The 26,118-nt window shown below is 39.3% G+C and overlaps 1 protein-coding gene across 1 annotated transcript in view; it reads left to right on the forward strand.

Moving 5' to 3' along the window:
• The first annotated feature begins 7,597 nt into the window (after window positions 1-7,597).
• LOC108515843 (armadillo repeat-containing protein 4-like) overlaps window positions 7,598-26,118 on the forward strand; it is a 57,514-nt gene continuing 38,993 nt past the window's right edge. The window contains exons 1-2 of the mRNA XM_017853010.1: window positions 7,598-7,784; window positions 9,370-9,591. Of these exons, the coding sequence (XP_017708499.1) occupies window positions 7,608-7,784; window positions 9,370-9,591 (399 nt within the window). The 5' untranslated portion in view covers window positions 7,598-7,607. The remainder of the gene's footprint in view (window positions 7,785-9,369; window positions 9,592-26,118) is intronic.

Raw genomic sequence — 26,118 nt, forward strand, 5'->3', positions numbered from 1 at the left:
AGTTATACCAGAATATATCTTTATATTACCCCATTCTGGGCCAATTTTCCAAATATATAACTTTTTCAATATACTTTCAGGTTTTATTTATTTCAGGAGAAAGATTTTTTTATTCTAGATTTTAAAATATGCCCTATTGTAGAGGTTTGTCTTCTTTCTTGGGGACTCTTACATACATGTGTTAGATCTTCTCTGCCCATTGTTGCCTTGAATTTTTTGTTAACTATTTTTACATTATCTTTCAGTTTTCACATCTTCTGTTGAAAAAGATTATCCATTATATTTATTTGTTCTTGTGCTCCTTCTAGTTCATTCTTCATTTCAAAATACATTTTATTTTATATTTAATTCTTTGTGGATGTCTTTCATCTGTCTTTTAAAAAGTTGCTTTTCAAATTAATCACCTAATTACAACTTCAGCAATTCTAATTTAGGTTTTTCCCTCATTGCTTTTATTATTTTCCTTTAGCTCCTATTGAAATTTTATCTTACAGTTTTCATCTGTTTTGTAGGCATGTCTTTCTAATGTGCTTTCATTACATAAGAGCATGATTTTGCTCCTTATTCTCTTTTTTTATGTTTACAGGGAAATTTTATTTTATTATTTATTTTTCTTTTCTTTTATTCTAAGTTCCAATATACATGTGCAGAATGTGCAGGTTTGTTACATAGGTAAATGAGTGCCATGGTGGTTTGCTGCACCTATTAACCCATCACCTAGGTAGTAAGCCCTGCATGCCTTAGTTATTTATCCTGATGCTCTCCCGCCCTCCATGCTCCAACAGGCCCCAGTGTATGTTGTTCCCCTCCCTGTGTCCATGTGTTCTCATTGTTCAGCTCCCACTTATGAGTGAGAACATGTGGTGTTTGGTTTTCTATTCCTGTGTTAGTTTGCTGAGGATGATGGCTTCCAGCTTCATCCATGTCCCTGCAAAGGACATGACCTCATTCCTTTTTATGGCTGCATAATATTCCATGGTATATATATGTACCATATTTTCTTTATCCAGTGTATCACTGATGGGCATTTGTGTTGATTCCATGTCTTTGCTCTTGTGAATAGTGCTGCGATAAACATATGTGTGCATGTATCTTTATAATAGAATGATTTATATTACTTTGGGTATATACTCAGTAATGGGATCTCTAGGTCAAACGGTATTTCTGGTTCTAGATCCTTGAGAAACCACCACACTGTCTTCCACAATGGTTGAACTAATTTACACTCCCACCAACAGTGTACAAGCGTTCTTATTTCTCCACAGACTCAAGAATATGTTGTTTCTTGACTTTTTAATGATCATCATTCTGACTGGCATGAGATGGTACCTCATTGATTTTGATTTGCATTTCTCTAACAATCAGTGATGCTGAGCATTTTTTCATGTTTGTTGGCTGCATACATGTCTTCTTTTGATAAGTGTCTGTTCATGTTTTTTATTTCTTATAATAACTCTATATGGAAATTGACTGGAGTCTTTTTTATGTTCCTTTTTTTTTTTTTGAGGCAGAGTCTTGCTCAGTTGCCCAAGCTGGAGTGCAGTGGCATAATCTCAGCTCACTGCAACCTCCGCCTCCCGAGTTCAAGCGATTCTCATGCCTCAGACTCCATAGCGGGGATTACAGGTGCACGCCACCATGCCCAGCTAATTTTTGTATTATAGTGGAGACGGAATTTCACTGTGTTGGCCAGGCTGGTCTCAACCTCCTGACCTCAAGTGATCTGCTTGCCTCAGCCTCCCAAAGTGCTGAGATTACAGGCGTGAGCCGCCGCACCTGGCCCTTGCTCATTTGTAAGTGAAATGCGTTTCCCTGGTCTTTTAGAAGGGAGATGTGGACCAGGATGGCACTGCTACTTTCTTGATTCCCAGGATTCTATTGTCATCTTCACAGTGATGCAGGGTGCATTCTGGCCCCTCTGCTTCCTCCGTCTCTTTTTATCTGAACTTTCTTAGTCCTTCATCCCAGTGTCCCTGCCTTGCTCAATTTGGATGATGCAATTCCCTGTAGTTTCTCTTCCGTGCAGGGCTTTGTCCCAGAAAAGGCTTCAGTTTGTAGTTTTACGAATTCATGGAACTCAGGCCTAACAGAATGCCCCAGCACCATCAGACTTTGTGGTGGTGTAGTTTTATCCGTTCATCACAGCCTGAAAAGTCCATTCCCAGCTGCTTCTGCTGCTGTTCTGGAACTTTCCAGTGAGAATTTCATGGCCCTTTGGGGTTTCTTGGCTCTCAAGACCTTCACAAATGCCTCTGCCTTCCCACTGTGGTTGCTAGTTTGTCCCGCCAAGTCTGCTTGTGCTTTGGGGTCAGTGGGGATACCTCGCTCACCTACTATAGTGTATATTGTCCATTGTGTTTTTTGTTTTGCTCTACTATCTGCACTGTTTTCATAGGGAGAGTAAGATTCAAACACTTTGCCACTATCATCTGTTCAGAATTCGTCCCATTTTTCTTGAGAAAAAAAAGAAGTTCTGTGATTTTGTTATTGACAAATGTATGAGACTATTGACGCATACAACATCACTGAGATAGTTGGGATAATTTCCCCTCCAAATCTCATGTTGAAATTTGATCCCCATTGTTGGAGTGGAGCCTAATGGGAGGAGTTTTGGTCATGGGGGGTGATCCCTTATGAATGCCTTGGTGCCAGCTTCCTAATGAGTGCGTTCTTGTTCTATTAGTTTCCACCAGAACTGATTGTTAAAAGTCTTTTTAAAAGTCTGGCACCTCCCTCCCATCTCTTGCCTCCTTCCTTTTACCATGTGATGCCTGCTCCCTTTCACCTTCTACCATGAATGGAAGCTTCCTGAGGCCCTCACCAGAAGCAGATGCTAATACCATGTTTCTTGTAAAGCCTGCAGAACCATAAGCCAAATAAACTTATCATCTTTATAAATTACCCAGTAATTTATGAAGTATTCCTTTATAGCAACACAGTTGGACCAAGATGATCCTTGGAAGAGTTGAGCTTTGGGGCTATGCTTTTGAAGTCCCCTGAAATTCCAAGAGCTGCTGTTTCTGCTTTTGAATTTACATGTGCACGGCCTCATTTGAGCCAAGTATGTGGTTAGGATTTACAAATCTCAATATTGTGAAGGGGCTCTGGGTTCAGACAGATCTGGAATCAAATCCTGCTTCTGCCACTCTGTCATTTTACCCTTTACATATTAATTCCTCTGAGTTTTCTTCATCTGTGACATGCAAATACTACTGCTCCAACTACCACCACTAACTGCCTCAAAGGGTAATCAGGATTAAGTAGCGTTGGATATTTCAAGGTTAATACATTCATGTTTATAGCATTTTGATTTGAGAGCATCCTAATGCATAGAATTGTAATAAAGTAACAGTATAGAAGACAATTGAAAATATAATAATTTCTTTAGTACTACATAAAAATCCTTATTGTAGAATTTTACAAAGAACAGCAATTAACTATTTTCCAAATAAGCTTAAGAATACAACAGAATTTAGAAGTATGTCCTAACTATCAGAAATTGTATTTAGATTTAGTATTGAGAACCGGGCCACCAATATTGCTGCTGTCACTTCTCTCAGCAATCAGGTAAGGCAACATGTTACAGAGAGAAGGTGGCTTTGCCCTCCCATTTGGGTGGAACCTGAGTCGTGTCCTGCCTTCACCATTTAGGAGGCGTTTAGTTTGGTTTGTTGTACCCACAGTGAAAGCTTCTTTTAAGGCTATGAGTTTGCAAACAATAAAATTGAATGAATGTTAATTGAGTATCTACTAACTGCTAGAAACTGGCATAGGTACCAGGCATGCAACAATGAACGAGACAGAAAGAGTCCTCGCCCTCCTGGAACTTACAGTTCAGGGTCAAAGGCAAACAAAGAAACCACAACTATGAGGAATGAATAGATGCTGTAATACAGAAGAACCAGGTATGATGGAAGATGCCGCTTAACCCAGACTTCGGGTTCAGGAAAGGTTTCTTGAAGAAAAGCATACCTTAGCTGGCAGCTGAAGATGTGTAGGAATTCCCAAGCTAAGAGAAAGATAGACAGAAAAGGTTTGTGCAGACTTGTGGAGACATGCACATTTGAGGACATGAAACCTGAAGGACTAATTCATAAAGTAGTATTCCCAATACTGGCTGGAGAGCTTTTTAAAATACAAATATTTTAATGGACCCCACCCAGACTTAATGAATCACATTCTCAGGGAATGAGTGCCAGGGTTGTTATTATTAGCTCATATAGGGAGCCACTGGCTCAGGGTGTGTGTAGGGGAGGTTGGAGAAGAGGTGTCAAGGCAGGGAAGTTGAGGCTGGAGAGATAAACCAGAAGTGCACCTTGAAGGGTTTGCAAACAACGTTGTGGAGTTTGAATTTTATCCTAAGGGCAGGGGGAGCTGTGGAAGAATTTGGTGAGCATGGAGATGAGATGATCAGATTTACAGTTTCTAGTGATCACTCAGTTTAGACATGGTGCCTACCTTCATGAGGGATATAATTTAGTTTATAAGGTTCAATCTCTTTGAGCCTCACTTTAAAAAATCTAAAATGGAAATAATACTCACTTTGCATGATTCCTGTGAGGTTTAACTGAAATAACTTATGTGAAGTGCTTAGTACCATGCCTGATACACCGCTGGGAGGCAAAAGATGTGAATTATTATTATTTGAGAAAGTGATAGAGCCAAATGCTTGGTGGACGTTACACTCACCCCCATATGACCTCAGGGAAGGAGGAGACCTGACTCCAGGATCTTCTGACACATCCTTTTCCTTGGCCCACACCTGGGACACCACAAAGAGCCCACTCTCACCTCACTCCCCACTCGCCTCACTCCCCACTCACACCTCACTATGCACTCACCTCACTCCCCACTCTCACCTCACTCCCCACTCACCTCACTCCCCACTCACACCTCACTCCCCACTCTCACCTCACTCCCCACTCACCTCACTCTCCACTCATACCTCACTCCCCACTCTCACCTCACTCCCCACTCTCACCTCATTCCCCACTCACTTCACTCCCTACTCACCTCACTCCCCACTCACACCTCACTCCCCACTCACACCTCACTCCCCTCTCACACTCCTCCTCTCACCTCATCCCCACTCACTCCCCTCCCACCTCACTCCACTCTCACCTCACTCCCACTCCACTCACTCCCCACTCACACTCATCCCCCACTCACACCTCACTCCCCACTCACACCTCACTCCCCTCTCACCTCACTCCTCACTCTCACCTCACTCCCCACTCACACCTCACTCCTCACTCTCACCTCACTCCCCTCTCACTTCACTCCCCACTCTCACCTCACTCCCCACTCCCACCTCACTCCCCACTCACACATCACTCCCCACTCACACCTCACTCCCCACTCACGCCTCACTCCCCACTCTCACCTCACTCCCCACTCTCTAATTTGCATGGCTTTAGTTACAGTCTTTATTCTGATGAATTCCAAATCTCCACTTCCAGCCTGTTTTTTTGCTTTTTTTTTTGTTTGTTTGTTTTTCCTAAGCTCCAGAAACCCATACATTCATCTGCATCCTAGATAGTTCCACTTAAACGTCTATGGGTACTTCATTCAAATTAGGTCTTCTAATACCATATGCCACCCCAAGAAAACCAAACCAAGCAAAACCAAACCAACTTTTCCAACATTAGCCCTACTAAGTTGAGCCAGAGACGTGGGAATCATCTCAAATCACTCATTTCTATCTTCTCCAAGCAAGCTTCCCAAATCCACACTCTTCTCTCCAGGCAGAGACCACCACCCTCTACCCAAACCGTCACCACTTCCCATATGGACTAGTGAAATAGCCCCGTGTTCCCTATACCATTTTTTGAGTCCACCCAACCCTGCACCCTGTAATTCTGAGAAATCTTCTAAGATACAAAATTTATAAAAATCCTCCCCCTACACTTCAGCCTCTTCAGGGGCCTTCTAATGCCCTTAAAAAGGAACTCCAAACTCTTTACCAAGATGCCTCCCGAAGGATCTTAAAGGTGAGACCCTTCAAGATCTCACCTCTTAAGTCTCACTTTCTCCCATGCTGCCTTTCCTATTTTTTACTCCAGTCATTCTGAACTAGAAAAAAAAAATCACCTTCTCTCTCACTCTCAGATCTATGCAACATGATGATTTGTCCAATCAGAATCCCTTTCATGCTGGATAACTCTTTGTCCCTTAGGCCTTGGGGAGTCAGCCCTTGAACCTTTATATTAGTTGAGGTTCCGTCATTGTATGGATGTGTCGTCTCTTCATCTCCTCCTCCCTCCAGTGCTATTTGTTATTCTTGTAATTTCTTAATGCCCGTCCTCTCCACCAGTTGTAAGCAACATGGTGGCAAAAGAATATATAGAGTCGATCCACATTATTCAGATTCTCCTTGGGAATTTGCCTACTTGCTCAAATTTACTTGTAACCCCCTAATCAATACGGTCATTCTTGGACGTGCGCAGAGAAGTGAAATATGTGAGTTGTCCAACGCACACGTTCTCAGCTGAGGTTGAAGAAGGCGATTCTCTGCCTTCTTGTTTCAGTTCTTATACTGTAAGCAAGTGTCCATTTTGCAGTCCATGTAGTGCCATAATTTTGGATTTTGTTTTGTTGGTTATTTCACTGTTCGCAATGGCCCCCAGATGTGGTGCTGAGGTGCTGCCTATGCTTTGTAAGCGCAAGAAGGCTGTGGTGTGCCTGAAAGAGAAAATATCTGTGTTAAATAAGCTCCACTGCATGAGCTGTAATGCTCTTGGCCATGAGTTCAATGTGAATGAATGAACAATATATATGAAATCAGGTGTCTTCAAACAGAAATACACATAAAACAAGGTTATGCATCCATCAACTGATGAAAATGTTGTAGCCAGAGGCTTGCAGGAACCTAATCCTATATTTCTCTGAAGAGAAACAGTTTAGTATTGGCTAATCCAGTGTTTGCAGTTACTTTACAGAACAAAGCTACTGCAAATAGTAAGAATCAACTGTACTTTAATAACTTTGATATCCTCAGTAGCTAACACAGTGACTCTCATGTAATAGTTATTCAATAAATATTTGTTGAAACTGAATTTTTGTATGTACTGTATATGTATATAGACTTATACATATGTACACACACATACTTTATACATATACATGTAGAAATAATATGTAATATAGAAATAAATTAAGCCGGCCGGGCGCGGTGGCTCAAGCCTGTAATCCCAGCACTTTGGGAGGCCGAGACGGGCGGATCACGAAGTCAGGAGATCGAGACCATCCTGGCTAACACGGTGAAACCCCATCTCTACTAAAATACAAAAAACTAGCTGGGCGAGGTGGCGGACGCCTGTAGTCCCAGCTACTCGGGAGGCTGAGGCAGGAGAATGGCGTGAACCCGGGAGGCGGAGCTTGCAGTGAGCTGAGATCCGGCCACTGCACTCCAGCCTGGGCGACAGAGCGAGACTCCGTCTCAAAAAAAAAAAAAAAAAAAAAAAAGAAATAAATTAAGCTGAAGTAGTCTTTCATGCCAAAGATGTGCCTCACAGCTGTATTGTTACTTTTTGCCCCTTAAAAAATGCTTAAATGTAGGCTTAGTTTTGATACTACCTTTATTTTATTTTGTCTAGGATGCTGGGGAAATGGTTCGTTCCTTTGTTGGTGGTTTGGAACTTATTGTCAATTTACTGAAATCAGATAACAAAGAAGTTTTGGCAAGTGTATGTGCTGCCATTACCAACATAGCAAAAGATCAAGAAAATTTAGCTGTTATTACAGATCATGGAGTTGTTCCTTTGTTGTCCAAGCTGGCAAATACAGTAAGTAACGTATCTTTTTGTTTTACATGCATGTTGTCCTGAGATATCATGGTGTAGTGATGAAAACAATGAGTTTTCAGTCCAGAAACCTGGATTCAAGTTTAATACCCATTGCTAATGAGGTATGAGATTTGGTCAACTCATTTAGTTTCTCTGAGACTAACATATGTGAAAGTGTATTTTAAACTATAAAATGTTAATATTGCAAGATCCTTGTAAAATAGAAGCTGTTTTTTATTTGCCACTGGCAAGTAAAGTGGCAAATACAAGCGCTACTATGTAAGTGTTAACTATCATCTTCACCACCACCATCATGGTTATGATTCTTGATGGTTGTTCATGCCAACGTTAGAAGTCAAATGTGCCTCCCCCAGCTTAACAAGCTTCAGTCGATGGCATTCTTGAGCTGGAAGACTTTGGCAATGATTGCATTGTTTATCCAGAGCTGGGCCAGACAGAATAAGCGGCCTTGAGAGACAATGACTTCACCATGACCAGAGGTATTTGAGCATAGCTTGCACTATACTTGGCAGAAAAGTCATAGAGCAGACATTCAAACCCTGGAAGGATGGTTGGTCTAGAAGCCTTCGAGTTCCTAAGAGTATCTGTCAGATTCAGTTAAGGACGCCAAGTTGTTGCCTGAATCAAGAGAACAGTACTCTTAATAAACACGAAACCATCCGATTCAGTTATAGTATGCCCATACAAGGCAATTGCATATACAAAGAAGGATATAGGCTGCATCAAAAAATACAGAAAGAAAAATGGAAGACCCAAAATGTGTCTTCAGATTTGCTGCGCTCTCTTCTCCCTCTTAGGAGCCAAGGGAACCAAGGTGTATTACTGATACTGATGTATTCCTAGGGTGGAGAAATCGAGTCAGTCCACTTATCCCAGTTAAGTGCAGAATCCCTTTAAGAATATCCAATATTCTTTAAATATTTGGATTACAAAACAACTTGCTAATCTGTAATTTTGTGTTGTGTAGTAGACTTACTCTAAAGAAAATCTAGCCTTGAGCTAATGACTGATGTCAGATGCTTGGTCACCTTTGAGTGCACTGACTACATTCAGTTCATAAGAAGACAACTCAAGATTGAACGTTGGTCCATGGGTGACCCTACCAAAAGTCTAGTTCCTTCAGCTGGGTGCAGTGGCTCACGCCTGTAATCTCAGCAGTTTTGGAGGCCAAGGCGAGCAGATCACTTGAGGCCAGGTGTTCAAGACCAGCCTGGCCAACATGGTGAAACCCCTTCTCTACTAAAAATACAAAAATTAGCTGGACGTGGTGGTGGACACTTGTAATCCCAGCTACTTGGGAGGCTGAGGCATGAGAATCGCTTGAACCCAGGAGGCGGGTTGCAGTGAGCTGTGATTGCACCACAGCACTTCAGCCTGGGCAACAGAGTGAGACTCCATCTAAAAAAGACTAGTTCCTTCAAGACATCACCTAGGTAGTCAGCCAGCTGGCCCTTCTCTCTACACTCATTGGTGTCTTAATGGTTAATAAACATAAAGTGCTTATTGACATGATCTTGCAGGGTCATTACAATGCACAGATCCCAATTCATTTTCCTTTGCACAGAATAACAATAAATTGAGACATCATCTAGCAGAAGCTATTTCACGTTGCTGTATGTGGGGCAGGAATAGAGTGGCCTTCGGTGAGCACAAAGCAGTGGCTCCACTAGTGCGTTACTTGAAATCGAATGACACCAACGTGCATCGGGCGACCGCTCAGGCCTTGTACCAACTCTCCGAAGATGCTGATAACTGCATCACCATGCATGAGAATGGTGCAGTAAAGGTACAGTTGAATGACTTTGTGGTTTAGTCCAAGTTTGGTGGTAAATGTAGGCTGGAAAGAAACTTAGGCACCATTAAGATTTCTCTAAAGGAGGTATTCAGGGACACAAAAGTGCCTGCCTGCTGCATCATGGCTGCACTTAAGCCATGTGTTACCAAGATTTTTTTTTTTTTTCCTTTTTAAACAAGGTCTCACTGGGTTGCCCAGGCTGGAGTATAGTGGTGCAATCATAGTTCACTGCAGCCTTGAACTCCTGGGCTCAAGTGATCCTCCTGCCTCACCCTCCCAAGTAGCAAGGACTACAGGTGCATGCCACCATACCTGGCTAATTCTTTTAATTTTGTATACAGACAGGGTCTTGCCATACAGCCCTGGCTGATCTTGAACTGCTGGCCTCAAGTGATCCTCCCGCTTTGGCCTCCCAAAGTGCTGGTATTACAGGAGTGAGCCACAATGCCCAGCCAGTGTGTTATGATGATTTATGCTGCAGAAAAGTTGTATGGAGATAGAATTTTTCTAAATTAAAGCATAGAAATGTCCTTAGTAAAATAATCATTCCGTAATTTGATATTGATGAAAGAAAATGTACAGCATATGAACAAACAGTAGTATTCACAATTCTATTGGCTATAGTGTTTACTTAACACATAAATAATAAAGGATAGAGACAACCATAGGCACCAACTAAACACCAAAGGAACTGGCTGAAACAATAAATAGGTGGAGCTTGTCAGTCTAAACCATAACGACAATGGATAGATTCAAAGACATGTTCGTTTGTTTAAATCTGTTCATCAGTAGACAATTAGGAAAGTTTCTGTAAAGAGACTCTAACTTATCTACACATTGCAAACTACCTAGAATATTATGCTGGCAATAAATATAAAAATATTTAGAGTACATGAACAGCTTACATGTATTAGGAAAATTTGATTTAAAATATTAGTTCTTTTCTATAGCCTGTTTCCTTGTACAATATCATTTTACTGTTTATTACCTTCATTTGGAGCCTATGACAACCAGATGCATTTACATCTTAAAATAGATGCCCAAAGTGGACTTGTTGTTTTAGCTAAGAGTTAAAAACTCCAGTTATAGTCATATCTAGTCAAATCTAGATATGCCAGATATGAAACATCTTAGGAGGAATCGTACTCTTAACATACCAATTGGTAATTTTTGAGGCAATTATTTTAATTAATTCTTGAAATCTATTCCAGTGGGATAATATGATGTTAATTTTTCTGAAATTCAACTCAATTTATGTTTGAATGTGTCAACCTTTCCATTATAAATCTGTTTTACGGCATGTAAATTAGGCCAGATTAGTTTCTTCAAGCAAAATCTGGCAAAAAAAAAACCCATCTTTTAAACTAAGTAACAATTTTAAAAGTAGATTATAAAACCATATTGGAACATTAACTTCGAGTTGTTCAAGAATGCTAAAAGGCCATTGTCTCAATATGACTGTGTTCTCATTTCAAAAAGGAAGATATTTCTAATTTAAAAGTATACATACTTTTATTGAACAGGGACTTGCACAACCTAAGTATGCAGTCTTAAAAAAAAAAAAAAAAAAGAAAACTATTTAAGTAGCCAGGTAGAAATGTCTGACATATAGCATATGCTTAGACAACTGCCAGTTAGTTTAAGCTCAAAAAGTTTTAAAATGTATTGACACACACCTGTAGTCCCAGCTACTCGGGAGACTGAGGCAGGAGAATTGCTTGAACCTGGGAGGTGGAGATTGCAGTAAGCTGAGTGCACCACTGCCACTGTATTCCAGCCTGGGTGATAGAGCGAGACTCTGTCTCAAAAAAAAAAAAAAAAAAAGTATTGAGGTGTACATGTAATGGTTCAGTTGACATAAATGCCTGGTGTATATGCAACTCACAATGATTTCTTCAGATGCAAGCCAATAGATAATCCAAAATCATTTATGAATATTATCCTACCTTGTAAAGTGATCAAACTGTGTTTGCCCACCCACACAGTTAGGAAAGTTTCTGTAAAGAGAAACTGTAGAATTAGAAAAGTAAGGCAATAAGAAAGATTTAAAGTGAAGGACAGAAAAGAAAAAAGCAAATAAGGAAAATGGTGTCTGTTGTGTTCTAGAGCCTTTCCCAGATTATCCTTGGGTTTCTTGGGGGCCTTTCTCTTTAGTCTGTTTGCATTTCCAACAACCTGTTGTTTCTACTGGAGGAAAACTGTAAAGAATGGGGTACTATTTTTGTAAATTACTCTGCAATAACATAGAGGCAGGCCTTTTCCATGCTGTGTTACCAGCAAAAATATTGCAACCTGGAGATTGTCTCTCTCAACCTCTTTTTCCTACTCTGTTCTGAGCCCCAGAACTTGTGGGGTCATGGGGGAAGCATAACAACCTGTGTTTCCTTTCTCTGGTTTTCTTTAAGGAGGAAAAAATGTAGGTGTGGCATACTGGGTGTTGGTAGAATCATAATTTGATAGTTGCTTGGATATGGGAATAAAGGAAAGCCTAGTAAAAAAATGATTCCAGATTTCAGTCTAGACGAAGAGGAAGAGGAAGAGTTCATGAGCAAAATATTTTGGCACATCGGGTGGTTCAATTACCTGCAAAGAATGTGTCACAATTACATGTGTGACTGCTAACATTTCTGACTTTGAATGCAGGTAAATTTTATCCAGTATTTTGGCAAAACCCTGGCTGTCTTTGTTCCTAACTCCTGCTGCCCGCTTCTTGTCAAATGCTTGTCGTGTTATTTTCCAGTTGTACAAACATTCCTGCTGCAGCTGCCAACGACTGAATGTTGACAGGCTCTTTGACAATGACCAGAGTCACCCTGTCACCTATTCATAAGTAATTGATCCTAGGATTAGCTGCTTTGTTAGACAATTTCCTCAACAGCAGTGGCCGATGTAATGCGGTGTGTCTGTCTCCTGAAGGCTGAGGCTTATTCTGCCCTGACCGTGACGGAGCAGGGTCTGGAATATGATGAGTCAGTTTCTAATGTGTTCAGTTTGAATCGTCAGTTTGAATTTTAGGTGCAGAGCAGCGCTGCCTGGCAGAAATGTCACATGTGCCACGTATGTAATATTAAATTTTCTAGCAGTCACACTTTAAGAAAAGATAAAAGGAAAAGGTGAAATTAATTTTAGTAATATATTTAACCCAATACACTTGACCCTTGAACAATGCAGGAGTTAGGGGTGATGACCCACTACACTGTCAAAATCCACATATAACTTTTGACTGTCCCAGAACTTAACTGCTAATAGCCTACTGTTGATCAAAAACATCAACAGATGATTAATACGTATTTCGTATATTATATGTATTATGTATTAGTACAATAAAATTAGCTAGAGGAAGAAAAGTGTTAAGGGAATCATAAGGAAGAGAAAATCTATTTACTGTTTATTAAGTGGAAGTAGATCATCATAAAGGTCTTCATCCTTGTCATCTTCACGTAGAGTAGGCTGAAGAGGAGGAGGAAGAAGAGGGGTTGGTCTCACTGTCTCAGGAGTGGCAGAGGCTGAAGAAAATCCACATATAAGTGGACTCGTGCAGTTTAAACTTTTGTTGTTCAAGGATAAACTGTGTATATCCAAAATATTGTTATTTCAACATATAATCAATATAAAAATTACTTAAGATATTTTATATTATTATTATTTATTTATTTTTGAGATGGAGTTTCAGTCTTGTCGCCTAGGCTGGAGTGCAATGGCTCAATTTCGGCTCACTGCAACCCCCGCCTCCTGGGTTTGAGCGATTCTCCTGCCTCAGCCTCCTGAGTAGCTGGGATTACAGGCACCCGCCACGATGCCCGACTAATTTTTGTATTTTTAGTAGAAACAGGGTTTCACCATGTTGGCCAGGCCGGTCTCGAACTCCTGACCTCAGGTGATCCACCCACCTCGGCCTTTGTACCCAAGTCTTCAAAATGTCTTGTGTGTTTTCCAGTATATCTCAGCTTGCACTAGCCACATTTTTTTTTTTTTTTTTTTTGAGACGGAGTCTTGCTCTGCCCCAGGCTGGAGTGCAGTGGCGCAATCTCGGCTCACCGCAACCTCCGCCTCCTGGGTTCACCCCATTCTCCTGTCTCAGCCTCCCGAGTAGCTGGGACTATAGGCGCTCGCCACTACGCCTGGCTAATTTTTTGTATTCTTTAGTAGAGACGGGGTTTCACTGTGTTAGCCAGGATGGTCTCGGTCTCCTGACCTCGTAATCCGCCCGCCTCGGCTTCCTAAAGTGCTGGGATTATAGGCGTGAGCCACCGCGCCCGGCCGCACTAGCCACTTTTTAAGAGCACACCAGTGGCTAGTGGTTTCCTTGCCGGACCGTGCAATTCCAGAGGGGAGAGTGGAGAGATTTGGAAATTATCAACAGGGGTTATTAAACCATTAATGAGAGTGGAGGAGATGTTTTTGGCAGAGAGTTTAGAGAAGCCTGGGAAATATCTACATTTTCACTTTCGGGGCATATAAACTAGGAAGAAGTGCTGTCAGACTAGACTGGAGAAGTTAGGAGGTTAACCAGGAGTTCTAGAAGCCAAAGGAAGAGCAAGTTTCAGAAGAGTTTGTATTTAAATACTGCTAAGAGGTCAACAAGGATTTTCTGATCCAATTATGTTGAAAAATCAGCTTGTGTTTTAGAAGAGGTAAAAATCTCTTCTAAATGTGTTAATCAATTCCCTCTAATACAGTATGATAGGAGTATTCAATCCTATTCTCTTTATGATTTTGCACAGACCTCCTTTTCAAATGTATCAGCCCAGGGATTTGTACCATTACAAAACCTTGTGAATATGGATGCAAATTTGTTGGAAACTATGTGGAAAATATGAGAAGTCTAAGAGGTACCCGAGTTATTTGCTAATTATAACAAAACTGTAGCATAGGAAAGTAATGGGGAAGAATAAATTGCAGGAAAAAATTCATCAAGGCAAGCCCTTTCCTAGGACAGAAAAAGTGATCAAGTAGAAAACTGATGAGCACCTATTAAAGGCGTCAAGCTTCTTTCCCCATGGTGACATTGGATTTGTTTTTGCAAATGTCTATACCAGGCAAGTGAAAACTACATCATGGCTTATAACTTTCTGAAAGACAGGAAATTGAAGAGATTGCAGACAAATACAATCAGAAGTATGTCCAGCATTGGCAGAGTGAGTGGAGAGCAGTTCAACTGGAACTGCTGAATTGGTACAGCCAACAGGCTCGCTGCCTCCTAGGCTCAGTACATGTACTGGCGTTCCAGAGGGCCAGAAAGATGATCCCAGATGCAAACACACCCATCATTTTTGAAGCCTAGCACAGGAAAAAAAAAAATAATACCGCTAATGTTTGCGAGTCAAGTAAACGGATTTTAGATACTAAGATCACCTAGAAACACTCATCAAGTGCCCGTATACTTAATTTTTTATCTAAATATATTTTCTGTTAATTAAAACTCTTAATGTCGCTGTAGTTTTGAGTGCTTTTCTCCCATTCCAGACTTTCCTTGGAGTGCCGAGAAGAGTTTACTAGGTGATATGCTATTAAATAACTTAATAACTAGATGAAATCTTTTACTGATCCTAATCAATTGGTATCGATGAATATATACTACATACAGAGTAATAAACAGACTTGTTTCTGATTGGCTTTTTTCTTTTTATTTGCATTTCTCCTGTAAAGTGAGAAAGAAGTTCATGATTACTGAAGGGGTCCAGTAAGTTACAGTTTAGTTCATCATGTTTAACTTTAATATCATACGTACATCAAATGCTTTTCTTATTTCATTTTTTTTTTAATTTTAAGAAATCTTGACAGCTTTAAGGAATAATTGACATACACATGCACATATTTAAGGTACAGTTTGATGGATTTTGACATATATGTGCATATACCCACACATACACATGAAACTATTACCAAACCAAAATGATGATCACCCAAAATTTCCCAGTACCCTTTCATAATCCCTGTCTCCTGCTCCACTCTGCCTGGGCCAATCACTGGTCTGCTTTCTGTCAATATAGATAAGTTTTCATTTTCTAGAACTTAAGAAAAATGGGTTCCTACTGTAAGTACTTGGTTTTTTGTTTGGTTTCCTTCACTCAGCTTACTTATTTTCACATTCATTCACGTTCTTACGTGGATCAATCAACTCTTTTATCGCTGAGTGGTAGTCCGTTGTATGAAATTATCATAATTTGGTTATCCTTTCTTTTTTGTTTTGTTTAGTTTTGTTTTGTGACAGAATCTCTCTCTGTGGCCCAGGCTGGAGTGCAGTGGCGCGATCTGGACTCACTGCAACCTCTACCTTCTTGGCTCAAGCAATTCTCGTGCCTCAGCCTCCCGAGTAGCTGGGGTTTCAGGCGTGCACCACCACACCGGGCTAATTTTTATATTTTTGGTAGAGACTGGGTTTTGCCATGTTGGCCAGACTGGTCTCGAACTTTTGACCTCAAGCGATCTGCCCGCCTCGTCCTCCCAAAATGCTGGGATTACAGGAGTAAGCCACTGTGCCCAATCGCCTTTCATTTGTTAATGAATATTTATTTCCAATTTGGGTTGTTACAAATAAAGCTGCTACAAACATTCATGTACAAGTCATTGGGTGGACATTTGCTTCCTCTTCTCTTAGGTAAATACCCAGGAGTGAATGGCTGGATCATACAGTATGTGTACCTTTAACTTTTTAAAGAATTGCCAGACCGTTTTCCAAAGCGTGCCATTTTTGCATTCCCACCAGCTGTATAGGAAAGCATCCCTGCCAACACTTGGTATGGCCAGTCTTTTTGATTTTAGATGTTCTAATAGGTATGTCATGGTATCTTATGATTTCAATTTCAATTTTCCTAATAATTAATGATGTGGACATCTTCTTACGTGCTTGTATATCAGCTGTATAACTCCTTGGGCAAAGTGTTCACATTTTTTGACCACTTTTTGATTGGGTTGTTTGTTTTCTTATTATTGAGTTTTGAGAGTTCTGTATGCATTCCGGTTGCTTACCAGATGTGTAATTTGCATATATTTTCTCCCAGTCAGTAGCTAGTCTTTCATTCTCTTAACTGTGTCTTTTGAAGAGCAGAAGTTTTTAAGGTTGATGAAGTCCATTTTTTTTTTTAATGAATTGTGTTTTTGGTTGCATATCCAAGAAATATTTGCCTAACACATGGTCACAAGGATTTCATGCTTTCTTCTGAAATTTTATAATTTTGGTTTTCACTTTTAGTCTGTGACCCATTTAAGTAAACTTTCTTGTGATGCTAATTATGAATCAAAGTTCATTTGGAGGGCGTATTAGCAGCATTTATTGAAAAAACTGTTTGCCCTTTTCTCACTGAATTTCTTTTGCAATTAACAAAAACAACTGAGCCAGGCACAGTGGCTGATGCCTGTAATCCCAGTACTTTGGGAAGCCAAGGCAGGAGGATTGATTAGCCTTAGGAGTTTGAGACCAGCCTGGGCAACATAGTAAGACCCCATCCCCCTGACCTCCACACACAAAATATTAGCCATGCATGGTGTTGTGCACCAGTAGTCCAAGCTACCAGGAAGGCTGAGGTGGGGGATCACTTGAGCCTGGGAAGTTGAGGCTGTGGTAAGCTATGATCACACCACTGCATTCCAGCCTGGGCAACAGAGTCAGGTCCTGTCTCAAAAAAAATTAAATAAATTAATTAATTAACAAAAATAAAAATCAATTCGATATACGTTTTGTTCCATTGTTATATTTGTCTATATTTATGCCAGTACCACACAGTTTTAATTACTGTGGCTTTACAAAAGTAAAATTAGGTAGGATAAGTCTTCCTACCTAATTCTTTATTCAAAGTTGTTTGGGTTACTCTAGTGCCTTTACATTTCCACAGGAATTTTAAAATCAGTTTGCCAAGTTATACAGGAAATGCTTTCTGGGATTTTGATTGGAATGCTGTTGAATTTATGTATTTTGGGGGGAATATCAATGTCTTGACAATATTAACTTTCCCCAATCACGAACAAGGGATACTCTTGTTAATTCAAGTCTTACCTTTCAGTAACATTTTATAGTTTAGAGTGTACAGGTTATTCAAATCTTTGTCAGATTTATCCATATATGTTTAACATTTTGATGTTACTGTAAATGGTATTATTAAAATGTCAATTTCTGATTGTTTATTGGTATGATGTAGAAATAGAGTATGTATGTTAATCTCGTATCTTCCAATCTTGCTGAACTCACTTATTCTAGTAGGTTTTTAGATTCCATCAAACTTTCTACATAGACCAGAAATCAACAAACCTTTTCTCTAAAAGGCAATGTAATAAATATTTTAGGTTTTATGGGTCAATAGAGTCCCTGTTGCAGAATCTTCTTTGTTTTACTGTTACTGTTGCTATTATTTTTATTATTTACAACAATACAAAATGTAAAATCACGTTTCATTTTGTGATTTTGAGCTATACAAAACACATTGTAGTTTCTCAGCATGTCACATAAACAATCATGTCATCTGTGAATAAACAGTTTTCTTTTCCTTTTAAACCTGACTGCCTTTTAATTATTTTTCTTGCCAGATTGCACTGGCTGGAAACTTCTATGCAGGTTGAACATCCCTAATCTAAAATCTGACATCCAAAATTCTCCAAAATCTGAATTTCTTTGAGTGCCAGTATGATGCCACAAGGGGAAGATTCCACACTTGATGTCACATGACTAACTGCAGTCAAAACACAGTGAAACTTTGTTTCACATACAGTATTATTTAAAATATTATATCGGCCGGGCGCGGTGGCTCAAACCTGTAATCCCAGCACTTTGGGAGGCCGAGACGGGCGGATCACGAGGTCAGGAGATCGAGACCATCCTGGCTAACACGGTGAAACCCCGTCTCTACTAAAAAATACAAAAAAACTAGCCGGGCGAGGTGGCGGGTGCCTGTAGTCCCAGCTGCTCGGGAGGCTGAGGCAGGAGAATGGTGTAAACCCGGGAGGCGGAGCTTGCAGTGAGCTGAGATCCGGCCACTGTACTCCAGCCTGGGCAACAGAGTGAGACTCCATCTCAAAAAAAAATAAAAAAAAATAAAATAAAATAAAATATTATATCAAGTTACCTTCAGGCTATGTGTATATAAGGTACATACAAAACATAAATGAATTTTGTGTTTAGACTCATGTCCCACACCCAAGATATTCTGTATATGCAAATATGCTGAAATCTGAAAATTTGAAACACTTTTAGTCCCAAGCATTTTGCGTAGTGATAGCTGACCTACACAATATTGAGAAGAAGTGATAAGAACAAATACCCTCATCTTATTCCTTATCTTGGGGGAGTGCATTCAGTCTTTCACCATTAAGGTTTATGTTAGCTTTCAGTTTTTTTAGGTGACCTCTATCATGTTGGAAAGTTCCCTTCTATTACTACTTTGATGAGAATTCTAGAAATCAAGAATATATATACTAGATTTTCTCAAATGCTTTTTCTGTATCTATTGAGATTATCTTATTATTTTTTCTTTTTTGGTTTGTTATTATCATGAGCATATTGATCGGTGCCCGAATGTTAAACCAACTCACTATTGTTGGGAAAAACCTACTTGACCATGATATGTTACTCTTTTTATACATGATTGAACTCAATTTGCAAAAATGTTGTTCAGAATTTTGAATCTATGCTCATGAGAGATATTGATGTGTGGTGTTCTTTCCTTGCAGTGTCTTTGTTTTGTATCAGGTCATGCTGGCTTCAGTGAATGAGTCAGGAAGCGTCCCTTCCTCTGCAATTTTCTGGAAAAGATTTATAGTACTGCTATTTTTTTCTCCTTAAATATTGTAGATATTTGGTACAATTCACAAGTAAAGCCATCTGAACATAACGTTTTTGTTTGTGGAATGTTTTAAATTACAAATCTAATTTCTTTAAGCAATGTAGGGCTATTGAGGTTATTTCTTTTTAAATGAGATTTGGTAGCTTATGTCTTTCAAGAATTTAGTTTATTTTACCTAAGTTGTCAAACGTATTGGCATAACACTGTTCATAATAATCCTTTATTCTTTTATTGTATGTAGAATCTATAGCTATGGAACCTTTTTTATTTCTGATATTGGTAAACTTGTCTTTCTTTGCTTAGGATCAAAGAGAAGACAAAAATTCTAGCTAGAACTCTATCAATTGTATTGATCTTTTGAAATAATCACTTTTGGTTTTATTGATTTTCTCTATTTTTCTGTTTTCTATTTCACTGATTTCCAACATGATCATTCTTTCTTCCTTTCTTCTGCTTAATGTAGGGTTTTTTGTTGTTGTTGTTTTTGTTGTGTTGTTGTTTTGTTTTGTTTTTGAGGTGGAGTTTCACTCTTTGTTGCCCAGGCTGGAGTACAGTGGCGTGATTTTGGCTCACTGCAACCTCCGCCTCCTGGGTTCAAGGAATTCTCCTGCCTAAGCCTCCCAAGTAGCTGGGATTACAGGCATGTGCCACCATGCCTGGCTAACTTTTGTATTTTTAGTAGAGTCGGGTTTTCATCATGTTGGTCAGACTGATCTCGAATTCCTGACCTAGATGATCCACCTGCCTCGGCCTCCCAAAATTCTGGGATTACAGGTGTAAGCCACCGCACCCGGCCAATGTAGGGTTTTATTTGCTATCCTTCGTCTGGTTTCTTAAGGTGAAAACTAAGATAATTATCAGACACGTATTCTTTTCTAACAGAGGCACTTAGTGCTAGCACTTTATCTCTAATGCTGCTCTAGTTGCATCCCAGAAATTTTTATATGTTGTGTTTCATTTTCAATCAGTAAAAACACTTTATACAATTTCCTGTTTGATTTCTTCTTTGACCTATGAATTATTCAGAAGTGTGTTTTCAGAACTGTGTCATTTAGTTTCCAACCATTTGGGGATTTTCCAGTGACCTTTCTGTTATTGATTTACATAATTACATTATAGTTGGAAAACATGCATTGTATTACTTGAATATTTAAAAATTTTTTGAAATGACCTGGAACATTATTTATCTTGTTATTGTTCAACATGTACTTGAAAAAGAATGAGTATTCTGATATGGTTGAGTATTCTAATATGGTTGAGTATAGTGTTCTGTGAAGTTTACTAAGATTGAGTTGGTCAATATTATTCAATCATTCTACATCTTTATTGATTTCCTACTTGTTCTATCAATTATTGTGGATTTGTCCATTTCTCTCTGAAGTTATATCAGTTTTTTCTTTATATATTTTGAAGCTCTTTTATTAGGTGCGTATATATTTAGAAATATTATGTTCTTTCAAATCCCTCTTTATTGTTATAAAATGGTCATCTTTATTCTTGGTCATATTCTTTGTTTTGAAATCATTTTCGATACTAATATAGACACCCTTTTTTTTTTTGAGAGGGTACTAATATTATTTAGCATACTAAAGTTTTATACCTTTTTCTATCCTTTAATCATATTTGTATCTTTTTACTTAAAGTGGATAATTGTAGGCAGCATATAGTTAGGGCTTACTATTTATTTATTTGTTTATTTATTTAGAGACAGCGTCTCGTCATGTCACCAGGCTGGAGTGCAGTGACGCGATCTCAGCTTACTGCAACCTCCACCTCCCGGATTCAAGCGATTCTCCCGCCTCAGCCTCCTGAGTAGCTGGGATTACAGGCACGCACCACCATGCCCAGCTAATTTTTGTATTTTTGGTAGAGAAGGGGTTTCACCATGTTAGCCAGGATGTTCTCAATCTGCTGACCTCATGATCTGCTGGCCTTGGCCTCCCAAAGTGCTGGGATTACAGGTGTGAGCCACCACACCTGGCCAGGGCTTACTTTTTTATTCAACCTTTTATACAACCTCTGCCTTTATTGGGAGGGGAAAGGGTTACCCTTTTTTCATTTAATTTGTTATTGACACGGTTAGCTTTTTTTTTTTTTTTTTTTTTTTTTTTTTTTTTTTTTTTTTCCTGAGACTGAGTCTTACTCTGTCACCCAGGCTGGAGTACAGTGGTGCAATCTCAGCTCACTGCAACTTCCACCTCCTGGGTTCAAGCAATTCTCCTGCCTCAGTCTCTTGAGTAGCTGGGATTACAGGCTGGTGCCACCACGCCTGGCTACTTTTTGTATTTTTAGTAGAGACGGGATTTCGCCATGTTGGTCAGGCTGGTCTCAAACTCCTGACCTCAGGTGATCCACCCACCTCTGCCTCTGAAAGTGCTGGGATTACAGGCGTGAGCCACTGTGCCCAGCCATGGTTAGCTTTAAATGTACCATTTTGTTATTTGTTTTCTATTTTTCCCGTCTGCTCTTTCTCTTTACTCCTCTTTTTCTATCTCCTCTTGGATTATTTGAAGATTTTATCATTTCATTTTATCTCTTGTTTGGCTTATTAGTTATTATTCCGTGTTATTTAGTGATTGCTTTAGAGTTCATAGCATATGTATTTAATTCAGTATAATGTAACTTCTAGTAATGTTTAATAATTTAAGAATTGTACAACCATATGCTTCCATTTTTGCCCTCCTTGCTTTTATGCTACTTTTATCGTACATTTGATTCCTACAAGCATTATAAGCTCAACTGTATTGTTCTTGTTTTTGACTGTAAAAAATTGTCTTTCCCAGAGATTTAAATGGACAGGAAAATATCTTTTCTACTTACCTTCATAGTTGTTTTTTCCAGTGCTATTTATTCCTTTCTGTAAATGCAGATTTTCTTCTGGTATCATTTTCCTTCTGCCTAAAAGACTTTTAACATTCCTGGTAGTGCAATCTTGTTTATGATGAATTCGTTCAGGTCTTATATATCTAAAAAAGACTTTTTATTTTGTCTTTGTTTTGGAAAAATATTTTTGCTAGGTATAGAATTTTATGCTGAAATTTTTTCTTTCCTAACTTTAAACATGGTGCTCCATTTTATTCTCACTTGCATTGTTTAAGAGAGGAAATCTGTTATCATCCTTGTGTTTGTTCCTCTGTATGTCACGCATCTTTTCGCATTGGCTGTTTTTAAGATTTCATCATTTTCGCTGGTTGAGAAATTTGATTATGATGGGCCTTGTGTAGGTTCCTTCATGTTTCTTGTGCTTGGAGTTTGCTAAGCTTCTGAGATGTGTGGGCTTATGGTTTTCATCACATTTAGAAAATTTTCAGCCATTATTTCTTCAAATACGTTTCCATCCTCTTCCCTTTTTACTGTCCTTGCAAACTCCACTATCACCTATATTTGGTGAAAATATAGGTAAATGTTTTCCCACAGCTCTCTTAGTCGCTGAAAGTTTTCCCACAGCTCCCTGAGACTTCGTTTATTTTGTTACATTTTTTCTACGTTTTAAATTAGGAATTTTTTATTTGTGTTCAAGCTCACTATTTTTTTTTTCCTGCAATGTTTAATTTGCCTTTTTTACTATCTAGTGTGTTTTACATCTGCAATACTATCGACATTTGATTTGGATCTCCTTTCACATTTTTCGTGTCTCTACTTGACATGTTGAGTCTTTTTCTAATTTCATACGTAATCCAATTCTAATATCATTTATCATTTCTGGGTTGCTTTCAGTTCCTTGAATGTTAGCATGTTGAGTGCTCGGTTTTTGTTTTTTGGGGGAACAGGATATCTATAAATATTCCCGAGCTTTGTTCTAAGACGCAGATTGCTATTTTGAAACAATTTGATCCTTTCAGTTCTTACTTTTATGCTTTGTTAGCAAGACTAGGGTAGGGATAATTTTTTTCCCACTACTGAGGTGAGACCTCTGGCTACTCTACCTGTGCATTATGAAGTCTTCCACTCTGAGTGGTGGGTGGACACTGTCCCTCCCCTTGTAGAAGTTTAGAAGATTATTCTTTTCCTGCCCTCAAACAGTTTCTCCTCATACAGGTGCTAATCACTACTGAGCCAAATATTCAAGAGGCACCTTCTGCAGACCCCGGGGTTCTCTGTTTGGCTCCCCAATCTCCATTATCTGCCCTGAAGACTCTAGTGGTTGTGGTTCTCCCAGAATTCCAGCTCTGTCTCCTCAACTTGAAGAGACTGTCAAGCTTTGTCTGGGCTCTCCTTCCCTGTGCTGTAGCCTATAAACATTCTCCCTGGAGTTAGTCTGGGTCAATCTTAGGGCTTACTTTTTTTGTTTTCCTTCTCTCAAGAATCACTATCTTTGGTTGTCTGATTTCCAATATTTTAAAAGTTGTTGTTTCACAGATTTTTTTCCATTTTTAAATTATTTTAGACAGTCCCTGTTACTCCATCTTAACATGAAGCAGTCTTTTCTTTTGATATTTTCTCTTAGAGAATAAATCCATAGAAAGTTAGGGCTGGCAAAGCCAAGGTTTCCATTTTATTTATTTATTTATTTATTTATTTATTTATTTATGTAGGTGTTTGTTTATTTATTGAGACGGAGTCTTGCTCTGTCACCCAGGCTGGAGTGTAGTGGCACGATATCAGCTCACTGCAACCTCCACCTCCCAGATTCAAGAGATTCTTATGCCTCAGCCTCCTGAGTAGCTGGGATTATAGGCGCCTGCCACCACGGCTGTCTAATTTTTGTGTTTTTAATAGAGATGGGGTTTCACCATGTTGGCCAGGCTGGTCTCAAACTCCTGACTCCAAGTGATTCATCCGCCTTGGCCTCCCAAAGTATTGGAATTACAGATGTGAGCCACTGCGCCCAGCAAATGTTTTCATTTTAAACACACAGTTTGCAGATGAGGAAACTAAGTCCCAAATTAATGAAGTATCTAAACCTACACAATCAATATATGATGTAACATCATACATTATTGTAATGTTCACTTTAGTGCTGTGTCCATTTGATTAGTAGATTTTGAACCATGACTCAAGGAGCTCTGGGTTCCCCTGACAGAGATCAGGGGCTGGTACTCAGAGCTGTTGCTCGGTGGTTCACCCACTGCAATTAGAGCAGCTACTTTTTCTATTTTACACATTAGAATCGTGCACAAGATCCTATTTTAGAGTAGTTTTTGCGACTTTAAAAGAATTGAAAATTACTGCACTTGGCCATGCTGCCCTTTAATGGTTCTGTTTATGAAACCCATTAGGAGCTTTTTTTTACATTTATTTAGCACTTTGCTCCTCTATGATAGAGAAGTTTGCAAAATCAGATTCTCTTCAGTAGGAATTAAGAATTCTCATCTTGATTTTTATACCAGAGGATGATTCTTTAAAGCCACTTTTCCCCTCTTTTTTTCATTTTCCCTGGGGAGCGCTAGGCAATGCTTTTACCTCTGAGATGATTCAGCTGACTTCTAAAATATCCAGGAGCACTTGGGAAAATTGAATGTGCCTAGGAGGGGCTGAGCTAATAGAATACTTGTCTTCTTCATCCAAGCAAGCTCTGCTTCACTATAATGGATCCACCTTGCTTCTGCTAAGTCCAATCCAACTCCTTCGCCACCACCCCATCGCTAGCCAAATAAATCTTCCTCCCATTCTTAGAGCTACAAGTGAGAAGAAATGAAAAAGAAAAGCCTAAGTGTAGCAAAAGAGCAAGATAATAATGAAAGTCATATCATTTTTGCTTTTCAGCTTCCTGGGTGCCAGACATTTATTCTAAAAGCATATTTACACAGAGTATTTTTTTTAATTTTTTTATTATACTTTAAGTTCACAGGATACATGTGCACAACATGTAGGTTTGTTACATATGTATACATGTGCCATGTTGGTGTGCTGCACCCATTAACTCGTCATTTACATTAGGTATATCTCCTGATGCTATCCCTCCCCTCTACCCCCACCCCACGACAGGCCCTGGTGTGTGATGTTCCCCTTCCTATGTCCAAATGTTCTTATTGTTCAGTTCCCACCTGTGAGTGAGAACATGCGGTGTTTGGTTTTTTCATTCTTGCAATAGTTTGCTGAGAATGATGGTTTCCAGCTGCATCCATGTCCCTACAAAAGACATGAACTCATCCTTTTTTATGGCTGCATAGTATTCCATGGTATTTATGTGCCATATTTTCTTAATCCAGTCTATCATTGATGTACATTTGGCTTGGTTCCGAGTCTTTCCTATTGTGAATAGTGCTGCAATAAACATACATGTGCATGTGTCTTTGTGGCAGCATGATTTATAATCCTTTGGGTATATACCTAGTAATGGGATCGCTGGGTCAAATGGTATTTCTAGTTCTAGATCCTTGAGGAATTGCCACACTGTCTTCCACAATGGTTGAACTAGTTTACAGTCCCACCAACAGTGTAAAATTGTTTCTATTTCTCCACATCCTCTCCAGCACCTGTTGTTTCCTGACTTTTTAATGATCGCCATTCTAACTGGTGTGAGATGGTATCTCATTGTGGTTTTGATTTGCATTTCTCTGATGGCGAGTGATGATGAGCATTTTTTCATGTGTCTGTTGGCTACATAAATGTCTTCTTTTGATAAGTGTCTGTTCATATCCTTTGCCCACTTTTTGATGGGGTTTTTTTTTCTTGTAAATTTGATTGAGTTCTTTATAGGTTCTAGATATTAGCCCTTTGTCAGATGAGTAGATTGCAAAAATTTTCTCCCATTCTGTAGGTTGCCTGTTCACTCTGATGGTAGTTTCTTTTGCTGTGC

The sequence above is a fragment of the Rhinopithecus bieti genome, unplaced genomic scaffold (assembly GCF_001698545.2).
Source record: "Rhinopithecus bieti isolate Rb0 unplaced genomic scaffold, ASM169854v2 scaffold_35615, whole genome shotgun sequence".
In the NCBI taxonomy this organism is placed as follows: domain Eukaryota; kingdom Metazoa; phylum Chordata; class Mammalia; order Primates; family Cercopithecidae; genus Rhinopithecus; species Rhinopithecus bieti.